The sequence below is a fragment of the Dipodomys merriami genome, unplaced genomic scaffold (genome assembly GCF_024711535.1).
Source record: "Dipodomys merriami isolate MVZ:Mamm:240054 unplaced genomic scaffold, mDipMer1.0.p SCAF_20, whole genome shotgun sequence".
NCBI lineage: Eukaryota > Metazoa > Chordata > Mammalia > Rodentia > Heteromyidae > Dipodomys > Dipodomys merriami.
In genome coordinates this window covers 20602439-20625788 of record NW_027203382.1, presented here as the reverse complement: position 1 = coordinate 20625788, position 23350 = coordinate 20602439, and the positions used below count along the sequence as shown (strand labels likewise).

The 23350-nt window shown below is 38.3% G+C and overlaps 1 protein-coding gene and 1 long non-coding RNA gene across 7 annotated transcripts in view; both read right to left on the bottom strand.

Moving 5' to 3' along the window:
- Positions 1–1124: 1124 nt before the first annotated feature.
- Positions 1125–7716, bottom strand: LOC138832834 (uncharacterized). Its single transcript, XR_011373702.1, has 3 exons — positions 7649–7716; positions 6048–6177; positions 1125–1237 (listed from the first exon to the last, which is right to left on the bottom strand). It is a non-coding gene; the product is annotated as an uncharacterized lncRNA (long non-coding RNA).
- A 13279-nt stretch (positions 7717–20995) lies between these two features.
- The window catches only part of Ssbp2 (single stranded DNA binding protein 2), a 241525-nt gene continuing 239170 nt past the window's right edge, over positions 20996–23350 (bottom strand). For all 6 annotated transcript variants that reach the window (XM_070031156.1, XM_070031150.1, XM_070031151.1 and 3 more), the window contains one exon: positions 20996–21591. In XM_070031156.1, coding sequence (XP_069887257.1) covers positions 21562–21591 — 30 coding nt within the window. In that variant the 3' untranslated portion in view covers positions 20996–21561. The remainder of the gene's footprint in view (positions 21592–23350) is intronic.

Below are 23350 nucleotides of genomic sequence, written 5' to 3'. Positions count from 1 at the left end.
TCCCTCCCTCAGAGTGATGAGTTCCAGAGATGACCATCTGTGAGCTGTGTTGCTTAGACCCCAAGGTTTAGGTTGTTCCTTGGAGCGATGATTATTCTAATATCATGGTTCAGTGAAGAGGAGAGGCTAGCAAGGCAGGCCTTAAGATGCAGTGCATGTTGAGCTTGAGAACAGCACATAGGGTTTGGGCTGCAGGAGAGGAAGGCTCCTGTGACAAGATGAGAAAGGTGAGGGGAAGGGATTAAGAAGAGGACACTTGAAAGCCATTGGAGGCGTTGGCTTCTGAGTGAAGTGGGCACTCTTGATTTGTTTCTCCAAAGGCCTCTCTACTGGCTCATTCTAAATATTCTATAGAAGACAAAAGAGAGAGGAAGGGAGTAGTTGGCAGGCTTCCAGATCATTCCATGGTCCCTTCACAGTGTCCCTAACAGATAAAACAGTACTTGCTCTGGTGACTTCCAGTGACTCATGTGGGAGATGTGTGGTTTCGTACCTGCCACCATGGGCTGGGTGGGTCTTTGAGCTTCTGCTTTCCGAAGGAGGACTCTTCTAGGGGTCATCAAGAGTCTCAGTTACTTTGGCATCCTTGTCCTACAAGGTTGGCAGGAGGAGAACTGTCACCATCTTGGTGGCTGTGACTGGCCTAAGCTCTCGGAGAAAGCAGAGCTTCTGGGGAAAGGCACAAATACATCTGGCATGCAGGAATTCCCAAGGGCACAGTTCCGCCCCGGTTCCGCCTGGTTCCTCTTGGTCTGGTGTTGGTGCTGTGCAGACATGGCCTGGAACAGGCACGATGAATGGAGTAGGGAATCAGGTCCTTTAAGGATGAGGGTCTGGTTCACAGCATCCAGGAAAGCCATCTTAGTCTGTAGAGGTGAACTCCTGGGGCCGGTAGTGAGGTAAGAGGGCACAGACAGGCCGTCCAGCTACGATTCCTCAGTACTCCTCTGACAGAAATGTGGGGGTCTAGGCTTGTGCCTTTTAGATAAGGCAGCCTTGTGAGGGCACCAAGAACTCGCTACTCAGTGGCTACTATTACTTGGCCACAAAAGGCCACATGCTCCTGCCGAGGGTGTTTGGGCCCCCTCCCTCTTACTTGCAAGAAGTCCAGTTGTTCTGTGTCATCATGCTGAAGTGGCACAGGGAAGCTTTGGGTCTGCAGTTCCAGCTGAGCTACTGACTAGCTGGCCGCCACAGTGGCCACTGGAGTGAGCCTTCCTTGACCAGATCAGTTGAGCTTTGAGAATAAACAAGGGAACAAAAGTTAGTCCTCTAGACACCTCAGCATTCAAAGGCTGCTGAAAATGCTGGAGAAAAGGAACCCTCTACATTGTTTATGGAAATGTATCTTAGTCCAGACACTAACGAAAAAAATCAATATAGAGGTTTCTCAAAAAACCTAAAAACAGAACTGTCCTATGATCTTCCCATACAAGTCTTGGGTACATATTTAAGAGAATGTAAGTCAGTAATGCACACACATACATCCAACAGCACAATAACCAAACTGTGCAATCAGCCAAGATGCCCAAACAACAGATGACTGGATAAAGAAATTATGGCATATGCACACATGGAATATTCTTCAGCCATAAAGAAGAATGAGATTATGTCATTTGTGGGAGACTAGAAGTAGAAATCATTATGTTAAGAGAAATGACAGCTCAGACTGACAAATTTTATGTTTTCTTCGGTATGTAGAATCTAGACTAAAAAGAAACAAAAAGACATGAATGTATAGAGAAAGGATGATTTGCTATTTGGAGGGATGACCAGAGGAAGGGAATGATGGGGGTTAAATATAATGGATATACGGAAAGCCATTTTATAATGTTAAAAAATTAAAGCATGGGGGCTGGGAAGGTGGCTCAGTGGTAGAGCGCTTGCCTTGCATGCATGAGGCCCTGGGTTCGATTCCTCAGCACCACATAAGCAAAAAGAAAAAAGCTGGAAGTGGCGCACTGTGGCTCAAGTGGTAGAGCACTAGCCTTGAGCTGAAGAGCTGAGGGACAGCGCCCAGGCCCAGAGTTCAGGCCCCACAACCAGACCCCTCCCTCCCCAAAAAATAAAGCATGTAAAAATACTTATGGTATTTGCATGATTAATAGCAATGTTGTTTTTTATTTCCCTGGAAGCTGAACTTAATTTGGTATTAAGGTGAGGCTCACAATTCAAACAGGAAAATTTATGAGCTTAAAAACCGACTTGGATACCTGCAGATAAGCAAGTGTTCCTTCCATGCAGGCAAATGCTATAGGAGGATCTCAGGAATTCAACTGATGTCACTGCTGTTAAACTGTACAAGCTATGCAAGGTTGAAATGTTAGCTGCTATTGGACAGAGTTAATCCACTGCACAGAGAATTTTGTCATTTCTATCACTTCTTTGTTGCTTCTTTTTTTCTTTAGGAGCCTGGATTTGTCTGAGATTGATATTTTTTTCTCTTGGCATTTTCAATGAGAAATCATATCAACATAAGAAAGTAAACTGAAAAAGAGTGTCAGAAAAATTAGGCTCCTACATTTAATCTTATTAGCAGAAGATATTTAGATTGTCTACATTTATAAGACCTTGACTTGAACAGTGTCAGATAGAGCATTATTATGACTATTATGAAAATGTGATAGCATTAAAAAGGTATTTTTATCATTACCACTTCCTTGCAAAGTTCTTAGTGCTGAGATTTTTTTCAAAAAATATTATCTTTTAAGTGAATCAAGTTGAGTTTCAATAAAAACCTAAATAAGTTGTTTAGAGTTTCATAGTAACCACAAGATTAGAACCCTGTTTTCTGCCTGTCTATGCTATGGCTTGTCACTCTGTGATGTGACCTTGACATGAATGAGATTTTATTTATTGTTTCCAAGTAGTGAAAACCATCATAAGCAAAGTTAATGCAATTGTTTTAAAGTCAACTTCTTAGGTCTTTCATTTTCCTTTCCTTATTAGAAATATTTTTACCTTCCTGTTTTATGTGAGTTTTGCTTCATTTTTTTTTGCATGTAGAAGAAAAACCTGGCATGATGCATTGGTTAAAAATGTAGGTTTTAAAATTTTTTCAAAGTGTTGTTATCAGTGTTGATTTTTTAAAATAACCTTTATTTAACATGTGCGTTACAGAAAACAGATTTACAAAGTGCAAAGTATTATGCCACAAGCAGTTCAGGTGGACATAACGGTCTAGATCTTCCATGTACATACACCAATTCCTTTTTAGGTAACTGAGATCGATGGTGTGTGTCATGATTTTCCAAATGTTACAAATTCACCAATTCAAAATCCCAAAGCTACATGAATATTTTGATAACCAAGAATAAACTACACCAACTCAATCTGTTTGGTTAAAAAATTGCATTCCTGCTTTTCTTAGGGATAAAAATTTCACTGAAGACAAAGCAACAGAGCCGGATGCCTGTGGCTCACGCCTGTAATCCTAGCTATTCAGGAGGCTGAGATCTAAGGACTGCGGTTCAAAGCCAGCCCGGGCAGGAAAGGCTGTGAGACTCTTATCTCTAAAAAAAAAAAAACCACCAGAAAACCGGAAGTGGTGCTGTGGCTCAAGTGGTAGAGTGTTAGCCTTGAGCTGAAGAACTGAGGGACAACACCCAAGCTCAGAGTTCAAGCCCCATCACCGACAAACAAACAAACAAACAAACAAAACCAGCAACAGGCTTCTGGACAGAAGTATTGGCAGAATTACAATTAAAATACTGAATTTCCTTTATGTTCAATTGAAAGAGACATAAAGCAAGATATACTAAGCAATTTCTAAACTCATTAGTAGGCTTACAGCATACTATTAAAATATTAACAAGAGGGGCTGGGAAGTTGGCTCAGTGGTAGAGCGCTTGCCTTGCATGCCTGAGGCCCTGGGTTCGATTCCTCAGCACCACATAAGCAAAAAGAAAAAAGCCGGAAGTGGTGCTGTGGCTCAAGTGGTAGAGCGCTAGCCTTGAGCTGAAGAGCTGAGGGACAGCACCCAGGCCCAGAGTTCAGGCCCCACGACCGGACCAAAAAAAAAAAATATTAGCAAGAATATTTCTACTAAATATATGAATCCCTAGGGGACAAGCAGAACCATATACATCAATGGCTCAAATCAAAGTAAAAATCTGAGCATACCTGCATACATCTCTCCGTGCAGGCTTCCTATTCCTACCCTCTGCTGCCAGCCTCTAAGTAAGTCCGGACTTCATTGCCCAGAGGTGGCACAATCCATCCAAGATGGATCTGCTGATTGTAACAGGTATTTACAAGTTATTTAATTCACTACTTCTACTTTTTACTATACATTTATCTGAGGACATCTATAAAGATTAGCTGTTCTGAAATAATGAGCTTTGTGTACAATGCAAGTATTTTACCAAAAATGCACATCTTCTAGATGTGGAGATGCTAACAGAGCCCTTCCCTCACCTTCCTCTTCTCCCTCTCCATCACTCCAGACACGCTGAGATAATTCACTCCTAGGAGACAGTGTTTCCTAAAAACTAACAGAAGGACATTTCTCTAGGGATTATTTTCTACTTCTTACTTTTAGCATTAAGACTTAACCCTTAATACTTGGCAATATTAACTAGAATACACATATGAAACCAAGTCTAGACAATCTGAACCATCAGAACAGGCCCAAGGCAGCCTGTTCTTTGCACACTTCCTCCCCCAACCACACCCCTGATGCCACCCAGTAGACAATTCAACCACAACAAATACTTCAAGGGCATTATGTTAGCCTTCTACTTTTACAAGGTTATACACATTTAGACATCTAGAAAGACTAGATGCTTCTAATAAGGTCTTAAGTTTCCCACCAAACAAATAAATAGTGCCAGATAAAGCACACACACTTAACAAAAGCTCTAAGAGAAGATTCTGGCCTAGAACCCTTCCCATTTCCATCAACCCAATGTCAGGGTTATTTACACATTTGTAATATTTCAAGGGGATTTTTAATAATTTTACTTTAATGTTTTAGTCTTTAAAAACTAACACAAAATGTACTCAATGTGTTAGTTTACTAATTCTACTTTTGTCACTAGCAACCTCTTTAACATCTAGCAAGACTAGATATTCTAAATTGGACTCATCTGTCCTTTATATACACTATATACAGAACAAAATCAAAATGCATAGACGCAAGAGACAATGGTCAATCTTGCATCACCATAAGCCCACTGGTAGAAAGCCCTCCGCACTTCTCCTCCTCCCTCCCTGAACCAGAACGCACACCTTGCGTACTGCTCAGAAGCCGTTTCATCATTCCATTTTCAAAAGACAAAATTTCATTATGAATTTTAGCAAAACAGTATCTACAAAATGAATTATTTACTACCTCTACTTTTAACATACTTCGTGCACTTCTAAACATCTAGTGAGACCAGATGTTTCAAATAAGGACTTAATTGTCCACTATATACGCAGTAGTGCTGAATAAACCACACACATGTAACAGTGGGTCTATCTGAAAGTGTCTTCTAGGTGGGAGCAGTCTGGCCTAGAGCGTTTCATTTCTTCCAATTCCTCTCCAATATCACACTTGATACAGGTATACAGTCACTTACAATTTTGCTTCTAAAACCTTTTTCAGAAGATAGCCTTTCTATGAATTTTAACAATGCATATAACGTGTTAGTTTACTAACTCTACTTCTGTCATACACTGGCAACCTCTTTAATATAGAGAGATAGATATTATAAAATTAGGACTCATTTGTCCAGTCTGTACATAATATGTAAAATACAGCAAAGTATGTATGGAACATAGAGGGTAAGGGATAAGCTGAAATTTTCTCTCATACACTAACAAGATAACTCTTGCAGCAGTTTCCTTTTCATCACCTTCAGCCCAGTGAACAAGTACAGACAGTACACTGTTCACAGAGGTGGTTTAACAACTCCGTTTCCAAACACAGTATTTCCCAAATTTTGTAAAGCTATTTACAGAGTTATTCTACCTCTACTTTTAAGTATACCAAACACTTCTAAAGACCTAAGACTGGCTATTTCATATGCAAACTTGCTTGCTGTGCTCACAGCACTAGTACATACAATTGCACGTGCAGCAGTGGTTATAATCCGAGGTATCTTCTAAATACAGCCATTTTGCCCCTGGACCATTTCCTCCTCAATTCCTTCTTTCTGCCTTCAAACCAGTGGACCATTACAGGCATATATAATGCTGAAAGATAGTTAAGCAAATTATCTAAATGTTATTTATAGAAAAATTTATAGAAAAAAAGCTTCCTATGACATTTTAACACAAAATACACAAAATATGCTATTTTTACTACTTTGTCAAATACTGGCAACCTCTTTAACATCTAGAGACTAGATGTTGCAAAAGTTGTTTTTTTTTGGTCCATTATACGCTATATACACAGCAAAACAAAATGCACAATACAGAAAAATGGCATCTGAGGGTGTCCAGGTCTGAATACACTAGCATATTACTTTTTGCAGTTGCTTGCTTCCACCTCTCCTCCAAACCAATAAATGAGTACAGGCAGTACCTGCCATTCTGCTCACAGAGGTGCTTTCCCCATTCCATCTTCTAAAGACAGTATTTCATGTGAATGTTAGCAAAAAGATATCTAAAAAGTGATATTTTACTGTCTCTACATTGAACATATGTTGGGCACTTCCAAATATCTAGAGAAACTAGATGTTTTCAAGTAAGGACTCCATTTGTCCACTATATACACGGCAGTCTTCACTGACTGCACACATGTAACTAATTATAATCTGAAAAGTGTCATCAAAATATGAGCATTCTAGAACCCTTGTCCACCTACCCAGTGGGCTAGAATGCTCCGATTTTCAGAAGACGTTTTCTAGAGATTTTAACACAAAACAGACAAAGTCTACTAATTCTATTTTTGTCATACACTGGCAAGCTCCCTAACATCCAGAAAGACTAGCTGTGAGTGAGGACTCCTTTGTCCTTTATATGCACTATGTACACAAGAAAGCAGAACACAATGGGACAATGTTACCCTCACTGTAAGCACTGGCGTGGCCTCTCTGCATTTCTGTCATCTGGGTACCAAGGCATAAGCACCATGCCTACAACTCCAGCGGTTAACCCCTCCCCAATGCATTTCACAAGAATTTTAATACAAAATGTGTCCTTTTCCTGGTCCTACTTTAAAGATACAGCAGGCACCGCAGAATCCAAGGTCCTTAAGCGCAGTCAGCTCTGCATGCAGCAAGGGGATGAGCTGGCGCACATCAATGGCTGTCGCTGGAAAACGTCTTCGCCGGCCCCCTCTTCCTTCTCCCAGGTCTTCTGTTCCATGTCCTCCAACCAGGGAACGGACGGATAAGCGCGGCTCTGGCTGTGTCCCCTGGAGCTGGTCTCACGCTGCCATTCCAGGTCACTTCCAGACGACATTGCTATGGTCTTTACAAACCCATGGCGTTGACAGGTGCGACTTCCTGTGTCTCCTTCCTCACAGGTGGGCAACCTCTTGGCATCCGGAGGCCAGATGGACGCAAGGCCGTCTTTGAGAAAGTTGGGGAGGTTGAGAGCAGCCTTTCCATACTAAGGACACAGGCCTACCAGAGGCCCACTCACCGTTTCTCCGCGGGCACCAGCCCAACCGCCCAGGCCGCCAACCGCTGCCCCTGCCGCCGCCCGGGGCTCGGCTCACCTGCCAGGCCCGCTAGGGCCTTCGTGCGTCCTTGTGGCCGGGTGCGGCCTCTCTGTGGGGCAGGGAGGTCACCCCAGGTCCCGGATCGGCGGGCTCTGCGGCCTAGAATGCGGGCGAGCTTCCAAGGCCGCCTGCGGTCTCCGTCCTCCAGCCCGTGAACGCCTCCGCCGCCGTGCCCGCCACCACGCAAGGGCGCCGCGTCCTCGGCAGCCGGGCGAGGCCTTGGTCTGGCGCCCGGCCTCCCAGAGGCCGCCGCCCCTACCAAGTCATTGCGGCGGGGCGCGGGAATGCGGGAGCTCAGCGTTGGGCCTGCAGCAGCCAGGCGCCCAGGGCCCCGGGGAAGCAGGCCGTGCTCATCCCTCTCCGGCTCTCCGGAACTCATCAGGGTCGATGTTGAATATCCAGGGGAACAAAACAACTTTGCAGGTTCCAGTCCCTGGGAAGGCTGGGCACTTGTGCGGTGCCCAGAGCTAATTGCATCAACAATGTTAGAAGGGCAGACTGCATGCAGCCCTTCGTTCACCCTGCTTACTACCTCCTCTTTCCTCTCAGCCTTTGGATCACATGGCAATCACTGGAGACAGTGCTTCATGAGCTGGCCCCCCAGTTAACTTTGCTTGCCTTCTTAGGAAAGAGCCAGTCTTATCTCACCTATGAAAGCTATTAGTTATTCTAAATAGCCATCAAATGCAGGAGTCTTAGTAATACTTTGGACTATGATTTAATTAATTCCCTTGAGTACCTACTTGCTATTTTAAGTCTTGAAAGCCAAGATTAATCAACTACAACTGAAGTGATTCATTCTCCCCTCCCCACATTCTCCCTTCCTGTCCATCAGATGTGGAAGTAGCTGAATGAATATTGGGATGAAAAAAATACTGCATTGGTCTATTTGGCTGGATGATATTTCCAGAAATAACTTATCGATGAAGAAGTTGTATATTATGTGTGTAGCTAGGGCTAATTTTTTTTGTTTCTTTTGTTTTTTAAGATCAGACAGTGTTTACCAGTACCTACATTACCCAGTAAATTATTTTCAAGAGCATACAAAACCTTTTATGCTAATAAGTACTTACAAAGCTACATTAACTCTCCAATAATGCTATACAGGGGCTTGACTACCCCAAGGATAAAACTAAGCTGGGAGTGATGTTGATATTTGCACATACAAAAAAAATATTGTCAGTTAAGACAATGAATAATTGGATAACTAATCTCTTCACTGGCCTGTGAGAGTATTTCACATAATGTTTACATAATGTAAAAGTATTACATATAATGGTCACACAGTGAAAAAAAAGTTCTTTGTTCCTTTTTGGGGAAGTTTCCATTCTATCTGCCCACATTTATATAACCTTTTCTTGCCTTAAATGTGGCTTGAAAAAAAAATACTTGTGAGACAGGCTGTCAGCTGAAGGAAGAGCAGTGCTGATTATCTTGAGTAATCAAATTCTTTCACAAAAAGGCAGAGGACACAGCCCTAGGAATAAAAATGGCTTTTGCAGGTTACTGCTCTGACTCATCCTTCTCAAAGGGTACTTTACATAAAGACTTTCATCTCTTAGGTCCTTGGCTAAAATCTCAGGAGAATAAGTTTGGAGGTTCTTAAAAAAACTATGCATAGAACAAATCTATGATCTAGCAATTTCACTTCTGCGGTTTGATCCAAAAAGATAACAAACCAGGTTGCAGTAAAGCCACCAGCACATCCATGTTCATTGCAGTACAATTTGCTGTAGCCAAGGTATGGAATTAGCATACATGCCCCTCATAGATGAAAGGATATACATAATGGCATGTTACTCATCCATTAGAAAATACTATTGTATCATTTGTAAAGAAATGGAAAGATCTGAAAAAAGTCAGACCCAGAGGGACAAAGGCTGTGTGTTTTCCCTTATATGTGGCAGCTAGAATTAGCTTATAAAGTTGTAAGTGAATATCTTGGGTGGTATGCAAATGTGTGCAACTATATTAACTGAAATATGGTAGAGTCAAGGAAGAACTCAAATGTAATTCCATAGAATTAAAAAAAAAACACTGGGAAAGCAGTACTGAAAATGAGTGAGATGGGTCAAAGGAAGAGGGATAGACAAAAAGGAGATGGAAGGGAGAATGCAGTCAAGAATTCAATGTATGTCCTACAAAATTAAGAAAAATAAGGGAAGGGGTATAATGGAAGGGATGGGTAAAAACGCTGAAAGTTGTGACATTGATTAAGATACATTGTATTCATAAACTGCTTTGTTAAATGCCAGCTCCTTTGTACACCTACTTAAAGATAATTTTAAAAAATACTGTCTAGTGGAACCTAGTGTGTTTGCACTCCAAATTGCAGACAGTGTTCTCAATTCAAACTGTTGCTCATACAAACATCCTCAGGTTTTTCACATCTCTGATTTGTCTCATAATTAAGTCTGAAAAATTTTAATATACTCTTTGAATCCAATCACTGCAAATAAAACTCTGTAACTAAATAATGAGTATATTGAACTTCAAACACAATCTGAATATTTAAGTTAATGTCATCTTTGAAGCAAATGGGAAGGTATGAATTTAATTTCTGAAAATTGCACTTACTCTAGAGGGTTTGAAATATATTAATAAGTCATATACACTCTCAAGTCGAACTTACTTTTTCAACTCTCCTTTGTAGAAAAGATTTAAATGTCATAACTGCTGCCACTTATATATAAAAACTGTTGAAATCTTGTAGGTTATTGTTGGCAAGCAGAATCAAGATCATCATGAAAGGATCTATACCATGAAGCCTATGGTATAAATTTTCAATGTAAGCAGGAAGAAATCCCCTCACATAGGTTGGAATGTTGCCATATGCACAAAACTTCTGATGGAGTTTATATGGCAGTCTAGTGATTAATCATTAATTTTAGCAAATGCCAGTTTTATACTCATTAGGAGTAGGAAAATGACTTCTGATTTAATCACTTGTCTGCTCTAAACCTTCTCTCCAGCTGCATAAGGTTATCCACTTTTCATTCGGTTTTAATTCACAAGTAAGGTGGAGAGAATATTGTTTTGGGGGTTTTGTTTTGTAAGTTTTGGGGCTTGAACTCAGGTCCTGGACACACTGTCCCAGAGCTTTTTTGCTCAAAGCTAGTGCTTTACCAATTTAAGCCACAGCTCCACTTATAGGTTTTGGTGGTTAATTGGAGATAAGAGTTTCATGGACTTTCATGCCTGGGCTGGTTTTGTACTGCGATCCTTAGATCTCAGCCTCCTGAGCAACTAGGATTATAGGCATGAGATAACAGCACCAGGCAAAGATACCAGTGTTAGAGAACCAGTGTAAAGGCCCAGACTTACATCATGTCAAACATGAAGAGAATCAATAATGCAAGTAAACCAAAGACATTTTATCTATTTTAAACAAAGTTCAAATTAATGTATGTTTTTTCTGAAGCATGTACTTTTGTATTCTGTATTTCATGTTTTCTGAAATGCTCAACTGCTAAGGAAAACAGCATACTATTCTATTATCTAAGAAAGGATTTCTTAATTTTTTAACTCCTTTACACAGAAACATTATTCAAATCTCTCTAAATCTTAAAAATGTAGTAGTAAATACTTTTCCAAATAAGGTTTTAAAAAATGTGGGGAGTGGAGTATCTGAAGAGTTTACAGACTTGTGCCCATCTCGACCTCTCCCCACTTGGAATTGACCTAACAGGCCCACAGTAACAGATGCTAGTGTAGATTTGGAGAAAAAGCAACCCTAAATAATATTTAGTGGGATATAAACTTGTTTAACCACTCTGGAAAGCAGGTTAGAGAGTCCTCAAAAATAACAACAAACAAAAAAAATCCTAAACATAGAACTTCCCTGTGATCCAGCAATACCACTCTTAGGAACTTATTCTGAAGATTATGAACTAGGATAAAGTGAAACCATCAGCACACCCATGTTTATTACTGCAATATTCACCACAGCCAAGGTAGACCAGAAGTACCCATTTATTGAGGTAGCTACTTAATAAATGAATGGATCAAGAAAATGTGGACTCATTCATCCATTAAGAATGTTACATTTTCGGAGGTTCCTCAAAAGACTCCATATAGGGCCTCCCCTATGACCCAGCAATCCCACTTTTTGGCATTTACCCAAATGATCACAAACAAGACCATACTAAAGCTATCAGCACAACTCTATTTATTGCAGCATTATTTACCATAGCTAAGATATGGAACCAACCCAGATGCCCCTCAGTAGATGAATGGATCAAGAAAATGTGGTATATATACACAATGGAATTCTATGCCTCCATTAGAAATAATGACATTGCCCCATTTGTTAGGAAATGGAGAGACTTGGAAAAAATTATATTAAGTGAAGTAAGCCAAGCCCATGGTTTCCCTTATTTGCAATAACTAGTATATGTCTGAGTCAAGCAGAAAAGGTCAGCTAAGTTGGTGTTAGGGGAATGAACCCCAAGATATGTATTCAAATGTTTTTTTCTTTCATGCAATTGTTTCTAATAGATAAGATGATTTCTTTGTTGTTTTGTATGTCCCTCCCTCCATGGTATAACCCCTGCTTTCACTGTATTTGATGTTGGTATAAGTTGTGGTGGGGAAGGGAAAAAACAAATCATTTAAATAGGGATACAAGTGGACCCATTGCAATAATGAGATGTACAAGTCATTATGTTGAAAAATGAACTTTACAACTTTGGGCGGGGCGGGGGGGAAGATGGGAAGGGATGGGAAGGGGAAACAAAGGAGGAGGCAACAATGCTTGATAAGAAATGTACTCATTATCTTGCCCATGTAATTGTAACCCCTCTATCCGGTATTTTCACAATAATAATAAAAAAGGTTACATTTTCAAAGAAATGGATGAACCTGTTAAAAAAACCTATATTAAGCCAAGTAAATCAGGCTGAGACTCAAAGGATGCATGATTCTTTTTCTAATGTATAGAAACTAGAATTAATTTATAAAAGAAGTAAACACTGGAGTTGCGTGTGAGTGTGCAAAAGTACATTAACAGAAATATGGTATTTCAGGTGAAAACTCAAATGGTGTAATTCCTTAGAAAGACTAACTCACAGTCCAACAAAATGAATGCCAGGAAGCTGGTACTTGAAAGATGGAGGGTGGGATAAAAGGGATAAAGGGGAAAGGAGTCAATAAAGGGGGAAAGGGGAGATGAGTAGACAATGAAGAGAAGGGGGAAATGGAGTCATAAATTCAATGTATATTGCACAAAGAAAATTGAGAGGAGGGGCAGGGTTGGGATAGATGGGAGAATGACGAAAGGGGTGAATCGGTTATGATGCATTGTACTCCTAAATTGATTTGTTGAATGGTAACTCCTTTGTACAACTAGTTAAAGGTAATAAAGAAATACCACATAGCATACAAGTTCTAGGGAGTGTTCGGTCTTGAATGTGTTACAGCCTATAGATCTTGAATGTTTTACTTCCTACACTGATTCTGCAGCTAAGTATCTTTCAGCAAGACTTTTTTATATAGAGCCTGAAAATTGTTGTGCTATTTAAAATGGCACATTCATTTGGATTTTAAACCTGAATGATTCAATACTAGTCTAATTTTTGTGGAGATCATCCTTAGCCAATAAATAGGTTTACTAATCTTCCTTTTATATAAATTGATATGGCAACTATGTTGGGTTTGATTAATCTATTAGGCTCAATAATTCTGTTTATTAATGAATGTCATAATTATATATATATATATATATATATATATATATATATATATATTATATTGGCCATGTGGTTTGAACTCTGGGCCTGGGGCGCTGTCCCTGAGCTCTTCAGCTCAAGATGAGCACTCTACCTCTTGAGCCACAGTGCCACTTCTGATTTTCTGATTTTCTGAGTCTCACAGTCTTTTCTGCCTGGGCTGGCTTTGAATTGTGATCCTCAGATCTCAGCCTCCTGAGTAGCTAGGATTACAGGTGTGAGCAACCAGCACCCAGCATAATGAGAATTTTAATTTTAATTTTGAATTGGAGCACTATTTTTAGGACTTTTATGGGAAGATGGACCCCTTGCAATTGCTAGTGTTTCTGTTTTCCTTTAATACTTTCATACATAGCTTGTATTATTTTGGGGGGGTCCGGTTGTGGGGCCTGAACTCTGGGCCTGGGCGCTGTCCCTCAGCTCTTCAGCTCAAGGCTAGCACTCTACCACTTGAGCCACAGCGCCACTTCCAGCTTTTTTCTTATGTAGTGCTGAGGAATCGAACCCAGGGCCTCAGGCATTGCAAGGCAAGCGCTCTACCACTGAGCTACCTTCCCAGCCCTATAGCTTGTATTTTTAAAGGTATTAGCTGGATTTGTTTTGCTCAATGACTTAAGTACAGCTCTCTGAGCGGTTTCCCTTGATTCAAAAAATGAACCTAAGTAAGTACTACTTGAATAAAAACAATAAATATGTGAAAATCTAGCTAACTAGCTGCGTGTTACAATAGTATGCTATATTCTCAAAAGCTAATCACTCTCAATGATTGAATTAAACATTAATTGAATCAATTAAATTAATATTCCACTACATATGTGGAATAACTCTTCAGTGGATAATGTCACACAGGATAAAACAATGAGTACCCTAATAGAAAAGGTTACATAAAGAACTGTGATTTTTCAATTCAAGACACTTTTCTTTGAAACTCTAGTTACATATATAAGCAATGATGAATTCCCCTATGTAACTGAAACTAGTTTATGTAACATACATGAATAATTGACTACTATTATTTTATCAAAAGCACATTTAAAAACCATTTTCCAGTAATATTACTAGATATGAAGGGTTTCATTGCAATTCTCAGCAATAATGGACTACAAGAGGTAAATGGACTACAAGAGGTAAAGATAGTGTTGTGAGGTCACTGGTCAGGAGATATGAAGCTGTAATCAAGGAGGGCTCAACATTTACATCAGGGGACACTCTCAAACTGAATGAGCCAACAAAAACATTTACACACAAAATGCCTTTGCCTATATGATTTTCTAAAAGAAAAAAAATGCATCAAATTCTCATCATCAGACTATGCATAGGGATTAAATCTAAAATTTCTTGTATTTACCTGCCCCTTCTTTTCCTCTACTAGGTTATTCAGTGTTTGTCATCTCAGTCATCACAGGAACTGAGGGGGAATTAAGGGGATTCTGCTGCTTTTATCTGTGAAACTTTTACCCTGGACCTTCCTAACATTTCCATCACTAATAGTATATACTATTTGATCACATAGACATTCTATTATATATATCATGTGTTTTATATATATATATATACATATATATATACATATATATATATATATCCACACAGAAATAGTTTAAACAAAATCTTCTGGAAAAGTTCTTGGTTATTTAACTTCTACCTGTTTAAAATCATGGGCTCAACTGCCTTGCTAGCTACCTAACAGCCCCCAGAAATCCAGTACTTTGCTAAAAATCATCTGAGAAGTTATTTGAGGTAACTTTTGGCTCAGTCTGTCCAGTATTTATCATTTTCCTTTCTAATCGGTATGCACAAATATACCTCATCACTAAGCTAGAATATGCCATAATAAATAATAAAGGAACCAGTATTTAAATTTTTATTGGGGGTGAAAAACAATTATGTATCTCCAGAATGAGTCCTTAATCCAATTGTAGCTTTTCCTCCTACATTGTTATTTTTATAGACTACTATTGAGAATCGACTTCAGTGTATGTTGCGAAATGTGCAGGGTGCTGTATAGTTCTATTTGGAAGATAGTAGCAAAACTTTATCCATTAACAGATATCTATCTGCTAATTATGTCAGTTATTTTTTAGCATTCAAGTTCAGTTACTTGACCATATGGAAGTAGCCACTCATAGTTTTTTTTTTTGTTAAATGAATACAAATTCTTGGCCACTAGACATTCCTAGATTTTTATAGAAGCTATAATATCAAATTCAGCTATATAAATGTCCACTTTAGCTGTATTTTGACTCGTCATTCGGAAAGCATTTATGCTCTTTCATACCAACAGTTTAATTTTCCAATAAGTACTGATGTAGAGGCTAGAAATGAAAGGGTAGAAACTGTAAATGAAAAGCTATATTTTTATAAATTAAATGTGAAGACATGTGCCAAATTAAGGGGCCTTTATGTACATTTTTATGGCAACTTTTCCCATTACACAAGTAGCTCAAGTTTTACAAAAACATTAAGTGATAAATCCATTTGAGAATAAATGTAATAATGTGCACATGTGCACACATATACACATACACACATACATACACAGATGCTAAATTTACAAATGTGCCAGATAGCTGGTGGCTATTATTGAATTAAGACTAGTATATTACTAAGTCATCCCAGATTCCAATTATATTTATACATAAATTGTGCATTTATAAAAATCTTACAAATAATTCTATTTTTTCCAGGAAGACATTATAGGTAACAATTTAACACATGTAGTAAGAAAACATCTTAAATTCTTAAAATCACAATTAGAGAAATTAAACAATTTGATAAATTGATGGCTATCATGAGTAAAGAGTTGTATTTATAAAGATCTCTCTCCATTTTCCATGTTTGAGACAATAGCAAGTCCTTTAATTATTCATCTAACAGTTTATAAGATTTCAAATTGTCTTAATAAAAGGAAAGCAAAGCATTTTTAAATATGATTTGATAGAAAGTCATATACACATGTTGACCAGTAGTTCATATTAAGAAAACTCTCTAAAGTTTTGCAAAATTAGCAGAGACCTGTCAAATCAAGTAACCTGGAAATTATCTGAATTGCTGTCTTCTAATAACTCCATGGTTAGTTACATTTAGCTGAACAGTTTTACCAAGGCATAATGGCCATATAGCTAACAACATACCATGTTCTGAGAGGCAAAGTACAGAGATGATTTTATGTGAAAGAGGAAATAGGATGAAGTTTTACTGTAAACTGGGAATAAATCATTGATATCATTTTTCTAGGAATACTAGACACTTGCCTTTGTCGTGTTAACAGACTATCTCACTACGAAATGAATTGCCAAATATTTCAAAAGTGGATCCTAACATTTCAATGATTGAAAGAATCAAAATGAATTGGCATTTGTCCTGATGGTGCTCAGTAAATTTGCAGAGGAAAAGAGACAAACTATAATTGCATACATAAACACACTTAGTCCCACTTTAAAATTTATAATATCTATATACTGTACTGTATTTTTCATTCTTAAAGATGTAGACAGCAAAAATATTCACATTTAAATTACTCACAGAAATTATTCTATTCAGGAAAACCAATTATACATGAATGGGAAACTTAACTGAGGAACTTCTCCTTGGGAGGCTTATTCAGCTGAGGATTTCTCTTTAGGATATAGTTTTTAAAAAGTAATTATAGCAGTTTCAGGTGCACGTTTCATCTGTAGGTCACCTCTTTCAATCTGAATTACAGTTCATGGGTAAAGTTAATGCTTTAGGTAACATAAATTAATACCAATTTCTTATAAAAATGTACACATCAGAAAACTATAATTATTACACGAGTGCTGGCAAGATCAGAAGTGGTCAAGGATCAAATGATCATTTATACTCTCATCCCTATGTACAGGCCCACTTAAGAAAGCTTAATAGGGACAAGCTCACACAGGCCTATCAAATCTGGGCCTCAGAGACTTCATCTGCTCGTGTGTTGTAGTATTCTTTCTATCCCAAATCACTACTTAACATGGAAATGAATCAGAGTAGTGATTTGTGAGCAAACTTCATACTACCATCACCAACACATGCACACAGGGACACACACACCTTTCATGTGCAACCATCAAAAAGCACTGTGAAGAGTGGTTCACCATTCTTATTTTTCCAGGATTTCCCAAAGGATTGGTCTATAGACAGATCTTTAGGTTAGCGAGCACTGCTTTAAGCAAACATACTCCGCAATTCATGAGAAAAAAAAAGACACTATCATAAAGGAAAATTTAAATAAGGTGAGTCTACCTTTTTGGAAAACACAACTTTTCTTCTCACATTGGCCTTTTTTCCTCCTTACACTATCATGGACTACATATATTAACTGATGTTTTCAAATTAAGAGAATTATAGTATATAAAACACAAAACAGGAAAAAACTGGCACCCAAGTACTATTACACATCCCAAAATTAAGTAGCTATGTTTTATGGAATTTCTTGTAATCAACAGTAATAATCAACAAATGAAAATTAAAACCATTTCCCAATGGGAAATCACCATCAACACTATATAGAGATGAAGCTCCTAAGGGCTGAGAAGATAAAACTGTTCAGTCTGTTTCTTATTTACTGGGGGTTGGGGGGGGGGGTGGTCAGGGACTTGATGAAGGTATGGAGAAAGCCAAGAAACAAATCAAGGTTTTAGGAGTGGGGAAACTACTCTGCCAAAGGCCAATCGGCTACTTATAATATCATTCATAGGCTATACAACATTATCAGTGTAGGCAGATGGTGGAAAGAAGTCAACAAGAAGCAACTTGTCAGTCCTGTATGTACAAATTATTTCTTGGGCCTTATTGTAGCCTCACAGGGGTGGGCTGCTTTAGCATATGAAGGACTGCAGAAAACTCCACCTGTTGAGAAAACGGGAAATACACTGTGGAACATTCCCAAAGCAATATGATGTGGACAAATTGTAAGACTTAGGTGTGTCCCAAAATGAATTTACTTATTTTGGCTTGCTGTCTTTTAAACTAAAGATGGAGTATTAATTGAATGACCCTACGAATTGAAATAGAAATCAGGTATCTCAGATAATCATACAAATAGAAATGGAAGTTTTCTCTGTTTTGTTCCTGGAGGGAAAGAGATCTTGGCGTACTTTCCATGGCTGGAGGAACAGAAATGATTTGTTAGTCTTTTGGCAATAGAGAAATCTTTACCTCAGATTTTTAGCTATAAATTTCCTATTCATCAGCAACTGAGTCCAACCTGGAGCATATTACAAGTGAACTGATTCACCCTTCAAATATATGGTATTAATGACACCCTGTAGCTTCTGTTCTCCTGGGCAACTTCAATGTAAGAAAGACAGCTGATTATAAATCATATGTAACACAGAAAGAATGACATGTACTTTCACCTGCAGAGATAGGCACAATATAAAGCAAAGAAAAATAATGTTTTCACCTACTGCTTATTTCCAATTTTACATGTGCATTTCATGTTCAATGTTGGTAAGAATTGCTAATATTATTGTGAGGTGAAATGAATGAGAATAACCCTAGAAAGAGGCAATATCTATCAAGACTAACTCACAAATGCATTGGCAGAGATGAAAAACATAAAAGATTATATATGTCCTTATTACAAGAAAAAATACTAACGTTTAAATGATTCAAAATCTAAAAACAAAAATATATAGACACTAGCTTCCATTCAATATATGAGATTAATTGGATATAAAAATTAAGCATTTTTGTATTTTTTAATACAATGGTTTCCTCAAAAATGATTTTAAACTATTTCAGGAATTATCTGAAATAGCCATATTTAATATGGGATCCAAAAAAGAAAAATAAGTATCATGGTGAACTGATTACTATATATTAAAAACAAGAAATAGCAAATTTACCATTTGCAACAAATTAGAAATAACAGGACTCATGATGCCATTCCAAGTCTAGGATTACGCCTAAAATACGGGCAAGTAAAATCAGGTTCAGAGTTCTTTGTAATTAAAAAAAATACCTTCCCAGAAGGCAAATAAAAGCAATGCAAGGTCAGTAACAACGGACAATGGAGAAAAGAGCTAACAAAATATTTTAAAAATCCTATCATGAAATTAAGTTTAATCAAAAGACTATCAATTTTGCTACAATTGTCATAAGAAGTGAAAGTTATTGTTCTTGAAATTCAGATGTTTGTACAAAGTGCCACTGTCAGGTTATCTTGGCTTGAGGTAAAGACTTTTGAGATTGAATTGTTCATGACAGATCTCTGAAGCTTGAGAGCATAAGGCTCCTTGCTGGTATGCAATCCCAGGGCTCCTAACACTATGTGTAATTGTGACTCATTTTACTACAGTTCAAATCTGAAACATGAGTTTAATTCAATGTTTCTCCCTCCCCCAACAGTTCTGCCCAACACCTTTGTCATGCACACACACACACACACACACACACACACGCACGCACGCACACACACATCATTATTTTCAGAAGGAATACATCATTACTGATTTGACAAGAATAAATCATCTGGAATGAAGAACTAGTACATGTATTGCTGAATTTTCACTTAGAGACCATGATCAGCTTAAAGGAAAGAGAAAATTCCTCTTGAGTGAGATGAATGAGATTAAGCAATGCTTTTCAAAGGCTCTGGAGTTTGGATATATAGTTGGTGCTTCTCTGTGGTTATTGTATCACGGTCGTAACACAAACTATCAGCAAGTTGTCTGTTTCAGAGTCTAAAATTAGTCTTCATATGTTGATATTAGCAAATTGGTATGCATATGTATGATTAAACATGACCCAAAAGATCTGGAAAGTGTCATAGAGCAAAGTGCTTTTTATAAGGGAAGTAATTTTAAACATATTTCCTCATTGCCTTCTGAACTGTCATACAATGCAGATTTAGCCTATTCAAGTCAATGTCCAGGAGGGAAGTTACTGTTGCTACAGGTGATTTTCCTCAGAATGCAAGTCCTCTGTCCCTGGAACAGAGCAGGCGCTCTGCTGCCAGGGAAGAAAGACAGCAGCAGGGACTGGTACCAGTCAGTACTGCCCTAGCAAGCAAGTTACTGATCTAGATAAAGTAGCAGCACTCCAGAAGCTCTCAGATGCCCTCGGGTATCCAGATAACTCTTTTCTCCCTGGTGTTGAAAGTCTCAATCATTTGACTGTTTGTAGCATCTCTATGGAGATGTTCACAGGATGTCTCAATGAAAGATAGCATTTCACACTGGTGTGTTATTAAAAATTTACCTGTAGTGTGCCTAGTGAAAAGTGATAAATTCAAGCAAATGGTTCTGTGATCACTTTAGGGCTTTATCATGAGAACAAGAAAACATGTTGCTAAAAATATGACAACCCCTGTCACTTTATTGCTGTGATCTAGGTAATTTGAGCTAATTAATGATTTTTGTATCATCTAAGACAAACAAATCAAGAATTCCATTTAAAGTAGTTATTGCAGAAATATACTGTTGAAGCCCCAGTTAAGCTTTTGTTGATCTGAAGTGTTTTTCTCAAGCAAAAAAAATACAAAAATACTTTTTACTCAAGGTAACCGAGAAATTGTTTGATTTGACATAAGGATAAAGGCATACTTTCTTCCATTACTTGAGACAGTACACTTTAGGATTCACAGGATAACTTGCATCAGACACAATTTAATGAAAGCTCTCAAATAAGCGATTTTATTCCTATCCATGATTGCAGACATTTACAAAACCATAACATCTGAGTTCACCTTAAAAAATAACTTATATAAAGCAGTGATATACACAGCACAAAATAGTTCAGGGAGGGGACAGGAGCAACTTTTAATAATTAAAATGTAAACGTGAAAAAAAGGATGGAATAAAAGTCCCTACCTATTTCTACTTAAGATGTCATGTGATAATATTTTACAATGTCCTGTGGGTCAATGCATGTATGCGTATATGTCCATATAACATCCACATATACGATACAATCTCCTTCCCACGCATATACATACACAGATAATTATTTGCAGTTCAGATTAGGGCAATTCTAATGTGCCACTCCGTACAGTTGTTTGAATCACGTTTGGACCCGCTTTCTTCACAAAATAGGGGAGAGAGCAGGAAATAAAAAGGTTGGTTTGGTGTGACTGAGATTCCTTTACTGTACACTGTGATGAATAATTTTCTTCCGTAGTAGTTCTGTGAAGGGCTGACTCACTGTGGTTTTCATGAGGAGACGCGTAAAGGATCACACACTCATTGTCATGCTAGGGGAGTACTAGAAGAAAAAAAGAAGAATCCATATTTTAGCAGTAACTTTTATAGACCACTAAGGTTCTTCATGTTACAACAAAAGATATGGTGAATTTTACCTTCTTATGATCATTTATACCCAGGCTTTTAACATCATACCACATAAAAATAATAAACTATAAAAAGAATGTATTATATAGATGCCATTTTGTTCTAATTATTTTTTAAAAAAATATTCCCTCTGGGAAGCCATCATTCAGCCTCTTAAGATACCCCTTACTAGCCAGATTATGTGTGTTCTGAAGATACTTCTAACAATTTGGGCAATTCCAGTCCAAAGTTGGATTGTAATGAAATAAGAATAGGGACTAGCTTTTGCTATGTATAGCCATATAAAATGGGGAATTAACTAATCTCACTCAAGATCTGTTTCCATACCAGTAAGTGAGGTTTCCTAATAACTAGTGGTTTGGGGAGGATAAAAATTCTAAGAGCTGTCTTACTAGATACATAGATGGTACTTATTAAATACTAGATGAATAGTGCAGGGCAGCAAAACAAAACAAAACTAACTCCCAGCTAGCCTGGAGAAGTTCTCATTAAAACATTTTAAGATACTTCAGTGTTTACGTTTATACATAACCTCCTGCTCCTAATCTGTAGTTTCAGTCTCAATCTGTTACTTTTTTGTGTGAGGTCAGAGGCATAATTGCTAAATACTTGTCGATGCTGAGACTGACAAGTGATATAACGTGAGGCTTTTAGAAGTTTGGAAAACAGTGGTCTTCAGGAGGGAGTAGCAATGCTCTATAGGAAATGTACTCATTACCTTACCCATGTAACTATAACCCCCCTGTACAGTGTCTTTATAATAAAAATATTAAAAAAGGAACATAAAATGATTTAGAAAGGAATGATATACCAATCTACTCCTTGCTCTTTTTTTTTTTTTTTTTGGTCCGGTAGTGGGGCCTGAACTCTGGGCCTGGGCGCTGTTACTCAGCTCGTCAGCTCAAGGCTAGCACTCTATCACTTGAGCCACAGTGCCACTTCCGGCTTTTTTCTTTTTGCTTATGTGGGGCTGAGGAATCGAACCCAGGGCCTCGAGCATGCAAGGCAAGCGCTCTACCACTGAGCTACCTTCCCAGCCCCTACTCCTTGCTCTTGAGTGATACACTGTGACAAAAAGTTCTAGAGCATCACTGTCCAGAACTGCCCCATAATCTCTAGCAAATCATGACCATTTTGGATGCCACAGTTGTAAATCATCTGAACCATGGGGGGAAGCATCGAGCCTCAGATGGTACTGCACTGTAAATGAAAATGACTTCTAGGTTTTTCTAGGTTACAATGGAAATATTAATCATGAAATATTTAAAGTGCTTTATTGAAAATCTGTGAGGACCAGGGAAAAAGGTGATTCTTTTCAATGTGCTAGTAATGATTATGTCTTAGGAAAGGGAGCAGGTAAAGTTCAAGGACAGATAGTCCCAGGTTGCAGGGGCTGAATGGGAACAATGATACTGGGAAGGGAAAGTGACTTCTTAGAAGGAGACCAGTGACACGAATTCCAGGCAAGCTGAGATGGACTTCGGAAACCAAGAGAAGGGGATAAACTGTGCCAAGGTAAGGATGAATCAAAATAAGAAAGATGGGTTTCTCAGAACAAGAAGGGGTGAAAGTGGCTTAGCTGGCAGGCCTTGGAACCACAAGTTATTAGGGATCAAGCCAGAACACGCATTGTTCCTGAATAAAGGCACAGGACGCAGTCTAAAAAAAGGGTG